Genomic DNA, 18,660 nt, shown 5'->3' on the forward strand with positions numbered 1-18,660 from the left:
AGAAAATAAAACTGCTGATATCATACTGCCCTTGTACAAATCTATGGTGAGACCACACTTGGAATACTGTGTACAGTTCTGGTCACACCTAAAAAAGGATATTACAGAGCTTGAGAAGGTGCAGAAAAGAGCAACCAAAATGATTAGGGGACTAGAGCAACTGTCCTATGGGGAGCGGTTAAGACGCTTAGGGCTGTTTAGCTTGGAAAGAAGGTGGCTGAGGGGAGACATGATAGAGGTCTATAAAATGATGCATGGTTTGGAGAGAGTGGACAGGGAGAAGTTTTTCTCCCTCTCCCATAATACTAGAACACGGGGTCATCTGCTAAAGCTGGAGGGCGATTCAAAACAGATAAAAGGAAGTATTTTTTCACACACGCATAAATTGTAGAACTCCCTGTCCCAGGATGTGGTGATGGCTGCCAGCTTGGAGGGCTTTAAGAGGGGAGTGGACATATTCATGGAGGAGAGGGGTATTCATGGCTATTAGTTAGAATGGATACTAGTCACGCTGCATACCTATTCTCTCTAGTATCAGAGGAGGATGCCTGTTATTTTGGGTGCGGTGGAACACAGGCAGGATGGTGCTGCTGCAGTCGTCTTGTTTGTGGCTTCCTAGAGGCACCTGGTTGGCCACTGTGTGAACAGACTGCTGGACTTGATGGGCCTTGGTCTGATCCAGCAGGGCCTTCCTTATGTTCTTAAGGAGCCTTGGGAACGAAAGGAAGCGGTTCTCCTGCTCCATAGCTCCACTCATCAGGGGCGGTTCACCTTACCATTATGAGACTGAAAGACATGTTAAAGGGTGGTGCTTCCCCTTCATAGTGGGGAAGAACACAGCAGAGATCTCGGCCTGGCTCTGTATGACCGTATGCAGTTGTATTTCTTTGAAACATCGCGTGAAGCCCATCAATCAAACGCAGGATATAAAAAAAGGGACCATCACCGAATGGGCATATCTAGAGCATCCACTGACAACACCGTGTTGGAAACGGAACACCAACATGGTTGAGGCTTCCGAAGTTAAGAGAGGCCTCTGCTCCTGGTGGACTACAAAAAGACTGAGGGGTGGCCGTTGCTGTACTATGCCAAAGCAAAATAAGCAAGTCCAGTGTCATCTTGAAGACGAACATTTATCCCAGTATGAGCTTTGGTGAGACAGCACTGTCTCACAAAAGTGCATATTGGAATTTTCCCTGCCGCCAGTTGTTTTGCCCGGTTGCAAAAGGGCAGTGAGGTTCAGTCAATCTAAGGAATGGTGCAATCTTTTCCTTTCATTCCACTTTAAACAGTGCTTCCTCTACCCAAGCAAATTACGTTTGAAGTGCTGCTTTCTGACTAGAGGTATTGTATCTCTCAACAGACACATATTCCTAATTTATTTAAATGCTGAAAAAAGCATTTGTTGCATGTCTGCCTTTCTCATAATATGAAAGGTACAAAGACTTGGCACACACTCAACTTCATTTACATGCAAAGGCTAAATCATTCTGGTAGCTTGAGTGTATTCCACCCACGTTAGCAAAATTAAAATCCCACAATTTTTGACACAACCTATGGCCACTTGTGAGTTGGCAATAGCTAAATATTGAAGTGTCACAAATTAGTCCTTGTAAGTAAGGTAGGTTTTGTTTACCATCAAAATATCACATAGGAAATTGTCAGACTGCTAGATCTAAAAGAAATAGGCATCTCTGTACAAATCTTTAAAATGTCTTATTCTAGCCCTTTAGTAGTTGAGATGGAATAAATCTGCAAACCCAGGTAAACAGAAAATTGTAAACGGGATTTTGAAGCATTATAGAGGTACTGAGGGTAACCACTTAACTTCTAGTATTCTCTGGGATACTGAGAGATTATGTCAGATGTTCGTAATGGCTGGAGAATAGAAATTCAAATGCTTTAGTTAAAGTTGCTGCAGCTTTACACAAACACAGTAGTGCCTGCCAAGCTGTGTAGATAACTTTATAGACCCTTCTTGGTAATCAATAATGGGTACATAAAATTATAGTAATTATAGAGCAGTTTCTAGTCAAAAATAGCAGCAAAATTTATCTCCTACTAAACACCCTTGAAGTGGTGTTATGCCCATTATAAGAGCCAGCATAGTGTAGTGGTTAGTACTGGACGAGAACCTGAGAATTCCAGGTTTGAATCCCCATTCTGCCATGGAAGCTTGCTGCCTTTAGGTCAGTCAGTCTCTCTCTGCCCTGAGACACAAAGGAAAGGCATGGTGTAAGTATTTTAAATAAACCTACCTCACAGGGTTGTTGTCAGGATACAATGAGGGAGAGAAGCTGTAACCTACTTTAGGTCATCTTTGGGGAGAAAAACAGCATATAATAAATGTTTTGTTGAAGGAAGTTTGAAGGAGGCCAACAAACATCGCTCCAGTGCTTACAACCCTTGACCTTATTACAGAACAGTTCTGACATTTCCTTGTAGCAGTCACTTCTCAAGTATGATGGGCACACTTTTTAAGGAGAGCTAGAAGAGTAGCTGGTGGTTATTTCTTATTACTCTTTCAACAACATATAGACAACCTTGTCTCGGGTAAGTGTGCACCACAAAACCAGTACAATTTGAAGTAATTAACGTCTTGACTTACACAGACTAAATGAAAATGTGCACTTGGGCATGCAGCATGTTCTCACGCTGACAACAGTATGGTTTAAATATATCTCCATTTATGTTTACCTGCATTAAACAATTAGAAGGAACTCAACATGAATCTGAGATAACTCTCATCCATAAGCATTTTCCAGCACTAGAACTGGCAGGTCTTCCTTCAAGTACAAATCTGTGCAAGCCTTAAACCCTCAACCACCAGACATTACCACTGCCGCATAAAAAAATTAATTATATAGTACACGCTGCAACATGCTCAAGTATTTCATGGGTATATTAAAAGGATTATTAGGTCAGCAAAATTTGTAAAAATAGATTTTAAGCAATGCAGATCATCAGCCTGAAAATATGGTCTTAGGACATTTTCTCCCAAATAATTCACAAGTGTAGATGCAAGATTCTGTTCTCGTAAGGGAATGCCAGAAGAACAGTCTACATATAAAATGTCTTTAATCACTCTGGTTCTCCTCCTTTGGAGACATCCTGGAGTTAATAACATTTTGTTCCATTGATTTCAGTGAGCCAACGACTTTCAAACCAAGAATACCTTCATTGGCTTGTGGACTACTCAGTGGAATACTCAGGACAATTATATATCTCACTGGTAGTAGATTAAGTGTGTTTTAATAGCTATAGTTTATGTCACTGCTGGTATTTACAAGTTTGTCCCATTAGGGACTCTTTAGTCTGTTGCAGAGCTGACTAGACCCTTCTGTACTGGAAAAACAACTAGAACAGGAAGAAAAAAGATGGAAGAGAAAGTAAAGCATGGGCTTTAAAGAGGGCAGAACAATAAAACCTTGTAATCCTGCTTTGTGGGGTTTCCTTATCAGCATCAAGCTACAAAAATAAGGTTTTAAAAATTGCTGGACCATTAATAACAGTTCCAGAGTTGATACTGCTAAAACAGAATTCCAAGAAAATGGGTTTAACAATCAACAAATTGGTAGAATAACATGGTAAAATGTGTTTGCCTTTCTGAAGGAAAACAAATAATAAAAACAGGGACAGTAGCAACTGATCTTAAGAGTTTTTTCTCTATCAGTGTTAAATATCTGGGCACTTGCTTATCAAGGAAATGGGACCTCCACAGGAGGTCTCAATGTAATCCCCCTTAAATTTTATGTTCTAAGTGCAGGAAAGAGATATCAGCAAAAAGAAGTTGGTCTACAGGATTCAGATTACATACCACTGACATATTATATGCATTGTTCAATGTGCAAAGCTTGTGCTATACATCTTTCTAGAATGGAATTTTTAGTCCTGGTCTGTGTAAAAGGACTGGCGCATCATTAGGGAAGGTGTGAATGATATTAACTTACTAAACTGGCTGTCAGAATGAAGCTGGGAACTAATCAGCAAGAACAATAGGTGCATGGCAAGAAGAGAATCAGAAGTTGCTTTGGCAATTTATTCTAAGACAAAACAGCACTACCATGAAGTAATACATATCCTGGTCTCCTGTCATTCCAAATCACCTGTTACCATGCTTGTTAGTTAAAGTACACTGATAACACAAAAGGCAGGAAAAGACAACAGGCATAAAAACCAGATATTGTCAGCTCCCATCTAATGAGTGTTAGTTCTGAAAGTGCTTCACAAATAACTGCTTAATCCAGTTAGCTTTTAAACAGAGAATCCATTCCCACCAATGCCAGAGTCTTCATATGTCTTCTACTTTGTAGCAGACCTCTTAAACATCTGAAGGATAGTTTTTTGCTTGTTTGACAACAATTCTACCTCCTTAGAGTCTGAACTGTTGAGTACAGAGTTCAAAACATTTCCTTTTATACCTGGTGGCTTTGGCTGGCGTTTATTAGAAGGCTTACTATTCTCGTTTCGGGAGCTTCTGCGATGCTTGCGTTGATCTGCTTCAGTCTTCTTGCTTGGAGGCTGTGTGTTCTGCAACAGCTTGCAAGAAACTGGAGATGCGTGTTCTGACTGAGATGTTTTGGGGCGCAAATGGTACTCATCCGGAGAGCCTTTTTTGCGATTCAGAATCTTCTCTTCTTTGTCCATTTCCTTCTGAAGCTTCAGAGCCAGAAGTTTGTCCTGCTGTTCTTGCTTAAACCTTTCATAACATTTCTGCTCCAAACTCATCTGCTGTTGTATCTCATTCATCTCTTCTTTGTCCTCAGAAGTTTGAGATAAAGTTTTTCTCCTTTTATCCTTCAAGTGTGAATTGACTGCTGCTTCAGGGGATGATTCTTGAGATTTTCTCTTGGCTAAAGAGATTTCAATCAGAGATCTGCTGGGGTTTATATTTCCAACCGGGCTGTTTTCCATCACTAAGTTGCAGTTTGTATGACAGCTGTTCTGCTGGTTACCAGACATCACAGAAATTAGTGTTTTCTTCAGTGTGCCAACTTTTGCATCTTTTGCCAAGTCCATATTTCCTACAAACTTGTCATTTTCAAAGTCGGAAACAGCTGCCTCTCTCTTTGAAAAAGGACCCACTTGCTCAGAGTTATCCCTGCGTGCAACAGTGGAAAGTGTACCAGCAAGTTCATTTCCCTGGCAAGTGGAAAGGCATGTCAGGTCCAAGCTGAGGGTGGTAGTTTCATCTTTAGTACATATATTTAATTGTGGCAATAATGGCTCTAAAAAAGAATCCTTGGTCTCTGTCTCCATAGCCAATATTTGTGGAGTCAGTGTGGGCATCTCATCTTCTTTCTCTTCTCCACATATAAAACTGTTTTTAGTACTGCTGCTTTCCTGAAAAGTTAGATACAGTATAAATTATTCTTCCCTATCAGATTCTCTGTGCACTCATTTTTTAAAGATATGAAATAAGAACTGGAATTCCTGTTGGTGTATGGACTATGGAGGTATGTGGGAAATTAACTAGGCAGATATTCACAACAACTTGGAATTCAAAATTAAAATGCAGTTTTTGAAATAATAACAGGCATTACATGCACGCATGCTACATAAAAATGACAATACTAAACTACTAATATCATATAAACTACTACTATCATATACACTACAAATGGCGTCCACAGGCACCACATTGGGGACCTCTGTGATATAGGAATCCAGATTATAGATTACCCCAGAAAAGGAACCATTGCTTTCTTCCTCTAATTTGTTGGAGAGTGTCACTGGAGGTAAAGAACTACAGGATTTTGGAGACAAATACCTGAAAAAGAAAAAAAAGAACAAGCATATTTATTTTTACACAGTCTGTGATATACATGTGGCCAACAGCGTAACTTTTAACTTGGTATCTTGTTGCTAAGCACAGTAAAAGTCTTTCATGATGGTGGTGGGGCAAGCCTCCCACATAGAGTCAAGAGGAATTGATTTCTCAGCTATCAAGGTAACTACTAATATCCAGCAGCTTGATCATTACGTTGTTTTGACTATGTTTACTAAGTCAGAACAAGGAAACAGTATTTCATTTTTTAACTCCAGGCTACAGTGTAGGTTTAAAATGAGAAAACTCATTAACTGCTATGTAAGGTATGATACACTAATTTGTAAAACATCAGCACAATACCATCAAAGTAAAATCAAATCACAAAGCTTCTACACAAACTTTTTCTCTCTCCATACAGTACACACGGTGAACTGGTGCACCATCAAATCCTGGGACAGATCATTGGCTTTGATTTACCTTTTAATGTCCCCAGAACAACCTGATTTGCTCTTCGATGATTTGCAAGAATTCAAGGGAGATGGGCCAGGTGATAGAGTGCTAAGTGTATGCTTCTCACTAGAGCTGTTCTATAATGATAAAAGGGAAAACAGAAAAGATGTCTTTATACCGTTGATTACATATTCCATTAAGTCCTGTAATGCCAATCAAACAAGAAAACAATAGTCTAACCTAGACGTGACCATCACATGGATCACTGTGGCAAGGTTGTCCCAAGATAGGTAGGGGATTAACTGCCAGGCCTGGCGCCGATGGAAAAACAGCAACCTGGCAGTTTGTGTGGCCTGGGCCTCCGAGGATAAGGAGGCATCCAAGGTCACTCCCAAACCCTTGACAGAGACAGCTGGTTCCAGCTGAACCCCATCAAGAATGGGAAGATAAAAATTCCCATCCAGATCTCGCCAGCCTCGCCACAGGACCTCCATCTTCAATGGGTTCAATTTCAGGCAGATCTGTTTTAACCACTTCGCCACAGTCTCCAGACACCTGGCCAGATTTTCCGGAGAAGAGTCCGGCCACCCACCCATCAACAGATATAGTTGGGTGTCATCTGCATATTGATGACACCCAAGCCTGAAACGCTGGACCAACTGGGTGAGGGGATGCATGTAGATGTTAAGAAGTATTGGGGAGAGTTTCGTCCCTTGCAGGACTCCACACACCAAGGGATGGCACATGGACAGCTTCTTCCCAGTTGCTACCCTCTGTCCCTGGAGAAATGAAGACAGCCATTGAAGGGCTGTTCCACGTACTCCAATGCCGATGAGGCGGTTGGCCAATAACTCATGGTCGACCGTGTCAAACGCTGCTGTGAGATTGAGTAAATCCAGCAGTGCTGACCTGCCTCAATCCAGTCACCTTCAGAGATAGTCTGTGATAATGACCAGCATGGTCTCCATCCCATGGCTGGGCTGGAAGCCGGATTGAAATGGATCCAGACCTGATGCTTCCTCCAAAAACACCTGCAGCTGCTCTGCCACCACTCTCTCAACTACCTTGCCCAGAAACAATAAATTTGAGACTGGTTGGTAGTTGACTGGATCAAGTGGATCCAATGATTTTTGTTTTTTAAAGAGTGGCTTCACCATTGCCTCCTCGAACATTCCCAGGAAGACCCCCAAAGTCAGGGACAGATTTATAATGTCTCCCAGGGAAGCTCATATCCTTCCTGCGCTGGCTTTAACCAAGACGGGCACGGATCAAGGAGACTTGTGGTTGGCTTCACAGCTAACAGTATCCTGTTAGTGTGCCAGTGGTTATCTATTGTTTTGTTCTAGATTATTTATATCTTTTAATTATTTTATTTTTTTGTTTTATTGCAGTGCTACACGTATTTTTTGTGTTGCCCCTAGTACTTTTTAAATAAGAGAGCAGTATAAATCAATTCATTCAGCAGTATTAAACGTGGCAGTGTTTCAAGTCTTTAAATACTGCTTTGAAGAAAACCCAAAAACAAATGCCTGCTTCTCATGTGATTCATAACAAAACATTGTTCTCTCACAGGCTAACATACCTCACAGGGCTGTTGTGAAGGTAAAATGGAGAAGGGAAGAATTACGTTCATCATCTTGAACACTCAAGTAATAGTGTTCATGAGTTAAGCCTACTAGGTAAAATGGGGGAAGGAGACACTATGAAGTTAGTGGACCACAATTTAAATGCTAATTTTGAAGATGTACCAAGTATTTTATATACTGCATAAATATTGCTTCAAGATCTTAAATGTAACATTGAAAAGGTACCCATGTATTAGTTATCAAGTACATTTCTCCTTTTAAGATTCAGAGCAGCTTTTAGGGAAATTAAATTGGGGATACAGCTATTTCAAGTTGCCAACATCTAGTTCAAGGAACTATTTAACTCTGACTTGGATCAAACTTACCAAGTTCAAACTCAGTTCCCGGGCCAATCTTTCATCTAGTAATAATTGTTCTTCCATCTGTTTTTTCATTTCTTCTGCTAGCCTCTGCTGCTCTTCTTCTTCTGCTAATAGCTTTCGAATATACTCTTCACTTGCTTTACTCTCCTCTTGTTCATGAGCCCGTCGCTCTTCCTCCACCTGAAGCAGAAATGGGCCATGATTTATTTTTAGCCCTCTCTTACTCAGTTTAGAAATTATAATTACAACTAAAAAAATGAAGGGTCTACAACATTTTGCCTTAGCTGGTGACCCATTATTTGTAGTTGCAAATGATCCTTTTATCCCCCAAATCTAGTGCCACCTCTAGTTTTTTGTGGGCCCATTAGAACAAACTACCAGTAGACCCCCTTCAGCTTTCTAGAGTTACCTTAGTAATCTCAGCTTCATACTCCTGTCTCAATTCTCCAGGCTTACTTAAGCAACGTACTGGCTGAGGAACGCATACTACAGTAGATGGGGAAAAAACAGAACATTAATAAGTTGCATTATTTTTATACAAAATACATCAAACTTGCTTTTTTGACATTGCAGTTTAATCCAATTGGACAGGCTGAATATCTATGTAGTTAACCTCTTAAACACCTCCCTAGCAACATTTAAATGGTCCTCCAATACTAATACTCAAAGGAAAATGAGTTTCCAATTTTCCAATCTTCAGGAATTTATCCAGTAGTAGATTAAAATCTAAAGAACAGTGCTACTTGGTTTCCCACAACTAGAGACCTTAAAAGTTGTCCCCTTTTTTCCTTTTTTGAGGGGGTGTTCAGCCCATTCAGATACATTTCTTTGAAACTGAAGAGTGTTTCAAAAGTAGTTTGTGATGCAGGGTGTTGTGCACAAAAAAGCTGCCATATAAGCTTTTAGCTGTGTGAGAGATAAAACAGATTGTTTAAAGTGGGAAACAAACAACAAAGGGTGTACAGCTTTCTAGCCCTCGCCAAAACACTATTCCAATTTTGAATATTACATTCCGATAAAAGGATTAAAAAAGTGAAAACCGCGAGCCACAGAATAAATTGGAAGAATTCTGATTATGCTGATGTTACCCGTCCTGAGTCTGGCTTTGGCTCGGTTAGAGGGCAGGATATAAATAAAAAACCAAAGAAAGAAATAAACCACTAAAACCTATTTGTTTTTAGTGAAGAATTTATCTGATCCTCAGGACAGACATTTTGCCATTGTCCAATTCCATTGATTTGAATAATAGGAGGTAATAAATATAGTCTCACACAGCAAAAAAGGTTTTGAATAGCATAATGGGTTTTTGGGGAGGAGATCATCACATCTAGCTTTCTAAGCAATGTTAAAGATGTTCAAGATAAGGTAAAAATTCTGGGATACAGTTCAGCCCTAAGATTTTAGTGCCTGCTCTTTCTCTTTCTGTGATTATACACCTTTTCACCTCCAAATAGCTATTTGCCATTCCCATTTCTAAAATGAAAGCCCTCTTTTTCTTACAATGTAACAGTGACAAATTATTGTGCCATGTTCTTCATGATTTTTTTTTTGATACTGTCAGGAAAAAATGCATTTACCTGACATCCACAAATGAGTATATTCACAAAAGTTTTACTAGCTTGCCTAACCACAATCATTGTGTGATTGCTTTGAAAATGACGACAATCCACTTCCAGCTTACAAGGGTTTATCTGCTTGGTCACCTGGGTAAAAGGTTTCATTATTGCTATTCCCAGATCATCATCTAAATTCTAAGCATGAAGTACATATATGTGGCATGGTATAATTTTACTTACCATCCTCTTCTTCTTCTTGGTCCTGACCATTAAGTCTACGTTTGCATTCTTCTGGGAAAAACTTCTGAATCGTTTCCCATAATTTCAAATTAATAAGAGTGTTCTTACGGACATTATGACGTGCCCAAGAAGAAACTCGGCGACGGCAGAAAGGGCAGCACAAACTGGCCTTCTCGACTGTAAGCTGGAAACAGGGTTTGCAGAGAGTGTGCTGGCATGGCAATGTTACAGGTTCCAGAAAAATTTCCATGCAAATATTGCAAAGACAATCAGACAAGGAAAGAGGAGTCTCCAATTCCTTTGACATCTTGGATCCAGGAAAGAACACTGGCTAGTGCATCATCAGCATCTGCAAGTAGGACACATTACATTCTCTGAACCATAAAAAGACAACACAAAACAAGTATCTCTGTTCAAAGATTATGGGATTAGCTATTTGGCTCCCATTTCTCAACTAATGTCAAAATCCTCCCCAATCTTTCACCTCCCGTTTCTCACATGTATCTTACTTGATGTGTAAGCCACATCACCACTGCATGGAGCTGCCTCAGCCACTGTAAGATAAATTTCTTATCCATTAGTATATTCTCTTCATTTTATTGTATGTTATCCAATATCAACCTACAGTATAAGAATTCAGGTTAGTACTGTATGGTTTCTGCAGTGTGCCTAGAAAAGTATAACTCTGTTTAGGACTGAACTGTTAGTTCATCCTTAGACACACCTGATGGTCAGTTACACTCAACATCCAACATAATTATTTTAATGCACTAGCCAGAAGTTATTTTTGATGGGAAAATTCTAACTCAGCTACTCTGCTTCAGTTTAAGGTTGTTTAGGGGCTGGACGTTATGTCTAGGTGCAGCTACATTTTATTGCTGCTTTTAACTGCAAATGCAGGATAAAGATATTAAATAGGTAAATCACAACATGTATAACAATAAGCTAGGCTGTGTGCTAGAGCAAAGGTTCCATTCTACTATCACTCAATCCTCCCAGAAGCCCTTGCTTTCAAGGTTAGACAATCTCTTCCTGTTAAGAAGGGTGAATTAAGATTTATAAACTGTGCTATTGGCTCCTATATTTTCTCAATGGAAGTAGCTGAAGTGGGCTGGAGCACTTCTTCCTAGTTCAAAGGTACATGATGGGAGCCTCTAGAGACACGCCTGCACCTCCCAATCCCTATTTCGAAGACAGCCCAACATTAGCATTATACACCATTACTTCGTGTTTCACATAGCACAGAATCTAATTTTAATTGAGAAAAATATTTTGAGGCCCTTGATCGTTCCATTTTTCATTTTTAAAAAATTGCACCTACGCAGATTTTAAAAAGCAGCTTGTCAGTTAAACCATAAAGCCAACGTACGTTACAGAAGATCTACAGATGTAGCACACTGCTACATGGGGGCTGGAACAGAACACAAAACACGAATATTTTTTAAATTTTCCAGGTGGCAGAAGAAACATTTGAAGACCTTATTGTACCGAATTGAACGTTTCTTAGTGAATTACATTTTCATCGTACTATTCCGTTACCATCTCACCCAAACAGATACAAATCATGAATATTTTAAACCAGGAAGTAGCGAATTATTTTCCGGAGGTGCTCTGAATGGGGCTAAATTATCTCCGTAACGAATTCATATGCATCCAATCGCGTCCCATTTCCAGATTTGGGCTTGTTTCAATACAATCTTTCTTTTCTTTTTTGCTCGAGGTTTGCGTGTAGTTGGAAGTTTAGGGGGAAAGCTGTACTCGCGCTCGATTTCTTACTCACATACCATTTCATCCCAGGGTAGAGAAATAAAGCCAGTCCAGTCCACCTACTCTTCGTTTTGTTTCCTTTCAACGCATGCCTCGCAAAAAAAAGAAAAGAAAGGAAAAGCCGCGAATTCTCGCCTGCCCCACCGGCGACGACGGCGAAAGGTAAGCGGCCTCCCGCCGCCGAGCAAGGACTGCGGCGCCTTCCTTCCAGAGGCTGGACTCGACGCGGAGAAAAGGGGCAAGGCGGTGCTACTCCATCGGGCGGCCTGAGGGAAACCTCCCGCGAAGGCCCTGCACAACAGGCCCACCGCTCAAGGAACCCCGCGACAACGCGGCGCCTTGTTGCCAAACGCAGGCCCCTCCCCCCCCTCCCCCCTCGCGGCCAGGAAAGGCGCGCGCGCGCCAAACCGTCTCTTGCCCGCCCTTCCAGAACTCGGCGGAGAACGAGATTCAGCCAATCGCGCAGCGGCGCAGTGGTCAGCCTCGCCCCTTCCGCCCGTATGGTCCCGCCACTCTTTAAAAGTGCGGGGAAAAGGTACTCAAACGATGGAAGTAGTTTTGGCTTTCTAGAAGAAGTTTCAACTTGTTGCAAAATAAACAAACAAACATTATTTATATATAAATATATCTAATAATATTTAAAATATTTAATAATATGTATTTAATAATATTAAATATTATTTATATATATATATATATATATATATATATATATATATATATATATATATATATATATATATATATATATATATATATAATTGTTTTGCAACAAGTTGAAACTTCTAGAAAGCCAAACTACTTCCATCGTATTATATATATATGTGTGTGTGTGTGTGTATATGTATGTATATATGTGTATATGTATATATCCTTGTATTGAAATAAGTTGTTATATATATATATATATATATATAATATATATAAAAAAACATCTTATGGCCTCTCCAAAATATATATATATATTTCAATACAAGGAATATATATAAATATATATATTCCTTAGGCTATTTGTGTGTGTGTATACACACATTAATTTCATGGCAGAAACTAGAAAGCAAGGAAGCCAATGTGTCTCTCTTGAGGGAAGGCATTCCATAATGTGGGTATTATTCTATTTCCTCTCCCATCTCTTTACAGTGAAACATGGTTGCAACGCCTCCTCAAATGTGTGAACAGGAGGAAACAAGAGAGCAGGAACTCCCTGGTGTACATATTGCCCAACCATTCAAGGCTTCAAAACATGAGAACTTGATCAGTTGGAAAGACTGTTTTGTGTAATACAAAATCATGATGTTAAGACAGGAAAGTTACCCACAAAGGTTTTTAGATTTGGTACTTCAACTTACCAATATATTTTTGTTTAAAATTTCTTTATATCACTTTCACAAAAAAAAGAAAAACAATAAAACTCAAATAATCAGGAACATTTTATCTAACCAATAAAACTCCACCTGAAAAATGTTGGTAAAAAACAAAAATCTTACATGCAGCACCCAAAGGTAAGGAATCATGCAACGTTCTATCCATCTTTTCGGTAAAGTTTCCAGAGGATTAAGAGCAGCCACTGAAAAAGCCCTTCACCTTTCTCCCTTCACCTTTACTTGACAAAGTGAAAAAATCACCTAGAGTTTTCTGACCAGATCTTAATTGGCATGTGGACTCATATGGACAGAGATATGGGATTCTTGGCTGTAAAAGATTACAGTTAGCACCTTAAATTGAACCCAAAAGTTTAGTCATAAAAACTAAACTGATAATGGCTGTATACTAGAGTTGCCAGCAGGTTGGGAAATACCTGTAGATTTGGGAGGAGGAGCCTGAAGAGGGTGGGGTTTAGGGATGGGAGGGACTTCAATGGGGTATAATGTCATAGAGTCCACCTTCCAAAGCAGCCACTTTCTCAAGGTGAAGTGTCGCCTGGATATCAGTTGTAATAGCGGGAGTTCTCCAGCCACCACCTTGAGGTTGGCAGCCCTACTGTACATCCATCTGCTGGGGGGGAAAGGGTTGGAAAAGGTGTTATGTGTGGAATAGGATAATAGTGTTGGAAATAAAAAGATTTATTTCTTTAAACAGATTTAAGTTCTGAATAAAAAGAAACCCAACCTCAGGATTGAAAGCAAGAGATTTTTAATTATTTTTGCGGCAAATAATTTCTTGTGACTGATTAATATGTTAAAATTAAATCAATTAAAATCTTACACATCCCACAATAGTATCTAGCATTTATGTAGCACTTATTAGAGCATTCAAAGCATTTCATGTACATTAGCTTCATGATCTGTACAACAACTCTGTAAGATAGGCTTGTACTATACCCCTCAAAATACAGACAGGGTGGATGGTGAGAGGTACTCCTGCAGAAGGCAAACTAGTGAATTCACAGCTGAAGCAAAATTTGAACCAAGCTTATAAGTACTTGTAGAGAAGACACTTCATTAAATAAAATATTATTTTTTGGAAAGTGCCTTTTGGTTTTGGAAAACTCCCCAAGCTTTCCCATCCTCCACCATACGGACAGCACTTAGCAGACTGTGCTGAAGGAGCTGGTTCTTCACCACTTTTGTTATAACAGAGCTGATGTCAGTGGAGTAATTTTGTCTTTGATTAACTGGATAGTAGCAAGCATCATAGCTATATAAAGTGAAAAAGGCACAGAGTGCTTTAACATTTCCTTCTTGCAGTCCAAGTCTCTCCAGTACTGACTCCCATGCCGTCCTAATTCTTTGGTTTTTGCCTTTCTTCCTCAGGATAGATGACAGAGTAGGAAGGGCTCCAACCAGATCCGGTAACTTTTCTAGTACTTGAGAATGTAAATAATGAATAGTTTCACAGACATAGCTGTAGAAAAGGTTTGCCTCAACAGAAGTAAATCTGCAAAAAGAGATGGAAATATGATCTATTTCAAAAATAATTAAATTTCAATAAGCCCAGGATTCTAATTCAAATAATGGATGGGAGAATTTTGGGCCTGTACACTTTATAGTCCTAAAGTGTAAGTACCTCTCAGTCAGTGGAACTTAATTCAAATAAAATATTTTAGAACTGGGCTGAAATTACCACAAACATGGTTACTTCAGGCTTGAATTAATTCCTAGATGGAATGAAAGCTTAAAGTAGTCAATATTTATGTCTTCCCATGTTGGAACTTAAAATTAGGACTGTTTTCCTTTCCTTGTTTTCTTCAGAATTCTTTAGCTGAACTGTATGACACCATTGTTTCAGCAACACAAATTAAGTCCTTTCCTTAAAAAGTTATGTTAGAAACTCTTAGTATTCATGTGCTGCAGAGAAGTAGTAGTCATACCACATGGAGGTTACGACCGTTTTTTGTTAACACAAAGGTATAATTAACAACTGCTAGCTATTCCCTGTGATACCATTATAGCAAAGAGAATTGTGGGATCCAAAGAGCCATGAGTGAAGCTGTGTTTGCAGAATGGATCTTTCCCATCTATCTTCTGAAGCCCTCTGTGCCACCTGAAAAGCTGCTCCTAAGGAGCAGGGGACCCTTAAGAGTCAGAGGGGATGCAGTGTGAGGGAGATGCAGTTCAAGTGGGAAATCTATGGATATCACAGACCTGACACCTGAGCAAAAATGCTTTCTGCTTATGCAAGAAATCTTTGGGATCTAGCATATAATTATAAAAAAATCATAGATGTCTCAGTTTATAATTTATATTTCTTACCTGTCCTCAAGCAGTGATGCCCACATTTCATTTTGGTCCTTTTGATTCCCCAGGGTGGTACTTTGAAACTCCAATTTCTCTGATAATTTCTGCATGCTAGAATCTAGCACAATAAACTGGGCCTGAATACACTGTAGTTTATTCTCCACCCTATTCAGATTTAAAAACCAAAGCAGAATCAGGAGTTGCCTATATATTGCTTTATAGTTCTTTCAGCCTGTGGAGGCATCTTACATCCTAAAGTGACTTTAAATGACTCAATGAATGTCACTAGTATACAACTTTGATAGCTGGTTTTGCATCTTAGCATTGGTATGCAGCTGACACCTGGCATGCTCTTGTACTTACTTATGCTATCTTCTATTAATATAGAAGCCATCCTATCTTCCTTAGTACTGTTCCTTTCAGAAAACAAAACTGGAAAACTAGTATGCAATAAAAACAAACTCCTTGCAGTTTGAATCACTGAGTGTTGCTGGAACATTTTTGTGATAGATGTATATATTTTTAAGAGGAACTCAGTAGCACTGATTTTCAATAACATTACAGTAAAGACAGTGAGATGTGTTTGTAGTAATTCACAATAAATATTTGTTTATTTGGCTAAGCAATATAAATGCAAAAGCCAGCATAGTGTATTCGTTAAGAGCGGCCGACACTAATCTGGAGAACCAGGATCGATTCCCCACTTCTCCACATGAAGACTTCTGGGTGACCTTGGGCCAGTCACAGTTCTCCCAGAACTCTCTCAGCCTATGAAGAGGTAGTCAATGGGAAACCACCACCAAACGTCTCTTGCCTTGAAAACCCTATGGGGTCACCATAAGTCACCTGTGACTTGATGGCACTTTCCATCACCAATATAAACGCATGAGTGCCCAAATTTTGCTAATATCCGAAGAGATAAGTCTGTTGCAGTAAAAAGAAGTCTGTGGCAGCATTTCAAAGGCTAACAGGCCTTTTGTGGAACTGGATTTCATGGACTGGAGCACACTTCATCAGATTTTTACCACAGATGGGTATCGAGGGCAAAAATTGCTCAGTAGAACTACAAAGCCATAGAATGCAAGAGGTACACATGGCTTTTGGGCACACTGTTCACAATATTACCTTCTCTCTCTGTATTATCCCGTTTAGAAGAAATGTAGCTGATCCCCATTATACTCATGAAAGTAGCAAAATCAGGCCACCCACCAACAAAGGGTAGGGGCTTTGATGTACTTGAGGTACTCCCCAAATATACAGAAAAATGTGATTTAAAAAAATGCACTGGTCTTTATGTCCACCAAGATATATATAGGAGTAACTGCTTAGCAAGAAATTGCTGTTGTACACTTGTATACATTTAGAAAAATCCCTAATTATGTCACTGCAGGAGACAAACTTGCTACATTTTCTACTTTTGATAGGTATCAACTTGAACAGGACCTATTAAATGGGAACGACTATTTTCTACATATCTATGAAAATTACTATTGTACCTTTTGGTGCCAGACATTTTTTCTTTTGCATTACAGCAAAAAAAAAGTCATAAATGGCAGCACTCAGACCCTTGGGACAACAGAAAAACCATGTTGTAGAGATCAAAACATCAGTGTGTGTACTCTGTGGACCAGTTGGATTTGATCCTAGCAGAGCTAAGTTAAAATACAGACCCTGTAGCGAGTTTGTCACTTTTATCAAGTTATTCGGTCTCAATATGTAAATAACCTCGCAGGACTGCGAGAATGGGACATGCAAGCTGCACACTGCAACTTGAATCCTTAAACATTGTCTTGAAGGCAAGTCAGTGGACATTTATGTCCAAGATACCCATGCCATGCTTAGCATCACACCCCCAAAAAAACAATATAAGTCACAACAACACTGCTGATGGTTTTTAAATTGCACTCCCAAGGTAAAGCAGAAAGGTCAAGCAATGTGAAATCTCATCAGTTAATATTTTCATCCCAGTTATAACCTTTAAAGGCATGCTCATCTGTCTTCAACATTAAACTCCAGGAATAGTTTAATTCTCCACCCACCACCCAGCAAAACAGAACTCTCTGCTGTTCCCATTGTAACCTGTTTAATGTCTTGTTCAGTGCACACAGAGATACAGCTTCTCTGCTCATCTTCATGTAGAGGGGTGTGAAAACATATATTAATTCAGGCTTGTCTCTTTTGCAGTAGACAGTAACCTCATACATAGCAAACCCAATTTGTACTCAAGGTCAGTTTTCACTTAAACCTTTTTATAGCTAGGACATCCAAGTATAGCTTATCACCACGTGCCCACAGGCACATTACTAAACTATAACAGTATCAACTTCTCCAGTTTTTATAATAAGTGAGATAAACTGCTTTCATGCAAAATATGCCAGTGTTAAATTCCTAATAATATGTGTCCAGTTATATCAGCTAATCCTGTGGGACATACAATAGCTTATTACTAACATCTGTCAACATCCCTGTATTGAAATTTGAATGTTGCCAAGCACATTACATCTTTATTCCTACAACTACTTCCTTAGGATGTTCTTATGGTTGGACTTCGTACACAAGTCACAACATCAGTATTAAAAATGTATATAATGTACAATTTCCCCCTTACATTGACACAAATAGTGAGAAAAATCTTTGCTCACACTTACTTTAAACTCCTATTGATAAATGTATGGATTTTTCATATCTAAGCTACATATATATATTTAATACTCTGCTACGAGGACTAGTCAAAGGAAAAAGTATGTCCCAGGAAATAACTGTTAAATAAATACATTCAGATAGTAGACCTAACATAGCCTCATCTATAGTAGCCTCAGAACTATGCAACATTTTGCCTAGAGTTCCAGTACAATTCATAGCTATAATCTTTGAGTACTGTAATTAAAAAAAAAGCTTTAAAACTTTGTGATTCTTTTTCTGTTACACAATTTGATTGCTTTGATTCTTAATTTTCAGCACAATACTGAGGGCAGCTGAAGTGGAAGCACCTGCTTGTTGGTGCAACAGCAGAGCCACTAGTTAATTCCCTAAACGGAATCCACATAGGCTAGGGACCAGACAAATGCTCCCACAATGGGGCTGCATGTGCCACAACCATACCAGCATCCCCAGCAACCGCACATCATACCATCACATCTACATGACATCACATAGAAGTGATGGTGCAGATGTGACCTATGGTCAGAAACCATCCTCATCCAACCTATTTCCATTGGCCACATCCTGCAGGCAGGCTGAGGGGCAGGGGTG

The 18,660-nt window shown here is 39.4% G+C and overlaps 2 protein-coding genes across 2 annotated transcripts; both read right to left on the reverse strand.

Moving 5' to 3' along the window:
- Nucleotides 1-4,302: 4,302 nt before the first annotated feature.
- Nucleotides 4,303-10,309, reverse strand: RNF168 (ring finger protein 168). The gene is made up of 6 exons (XM_056849313.1): nt 9,965-10,309; nt 8,578-8,654; nt 8,172-8,348; nt 6,248-6,357; nt 5,683-5,770; nt 4,303-5,343 (listed from the first exon to the last, which is right to left on the reverse strand). Exons 1-6 carry the CDS (start codon nt 10,269-10,271, stop codon nt 4,303-4,305), a joined length of 1,800 nt encoding a protein of 599 aa, XP_056705291.1. The 5' UTR covers nt 10,272-10,309.
- A 3,856-nt stretch (nt 10,310-14,165) lies between these two features.
- Nucleotides 14,166-17,573, reverse strand: SMCO1 (single-pass membrane protein with coiled-coil domains 1). Its single transcript, XM_056849309.1, has 3 exons — nt 17,488-17,573; nt 15,424-15,573; nt 14,166-14,608 (listed from the first exon to the last, which is right to left on the reverse strand). Exons 1-3 carry the CDS (start codon nt 17,541-17,543, stop codon nt 14,185-14,187), a joined length of 630 nt encoding a protein of 209 aa, XP_056705287.1. The 5' UTR covers nt 17,544-17,573; the 3' UTR covers nt 14,166-14,184.
- Nucleotides 17,574-18,660: the final 1,087 nt, after the last annotated feature.

Source organism: Euleptes europaea, chromosome 5, assembly GCF_029931775.1.
Source record: "Euleptes europaea isolate rEulEur1 chromosome 5, rEulEur1.hap1, whole genome shotgun sequence".
Classification (NCBI taxonomy): Eukaryota; Metazoa; Chordata; class Lepidosauria; order Squamata; family Sphaerodactylidae; genus Euleptes; species Euleptes europaea.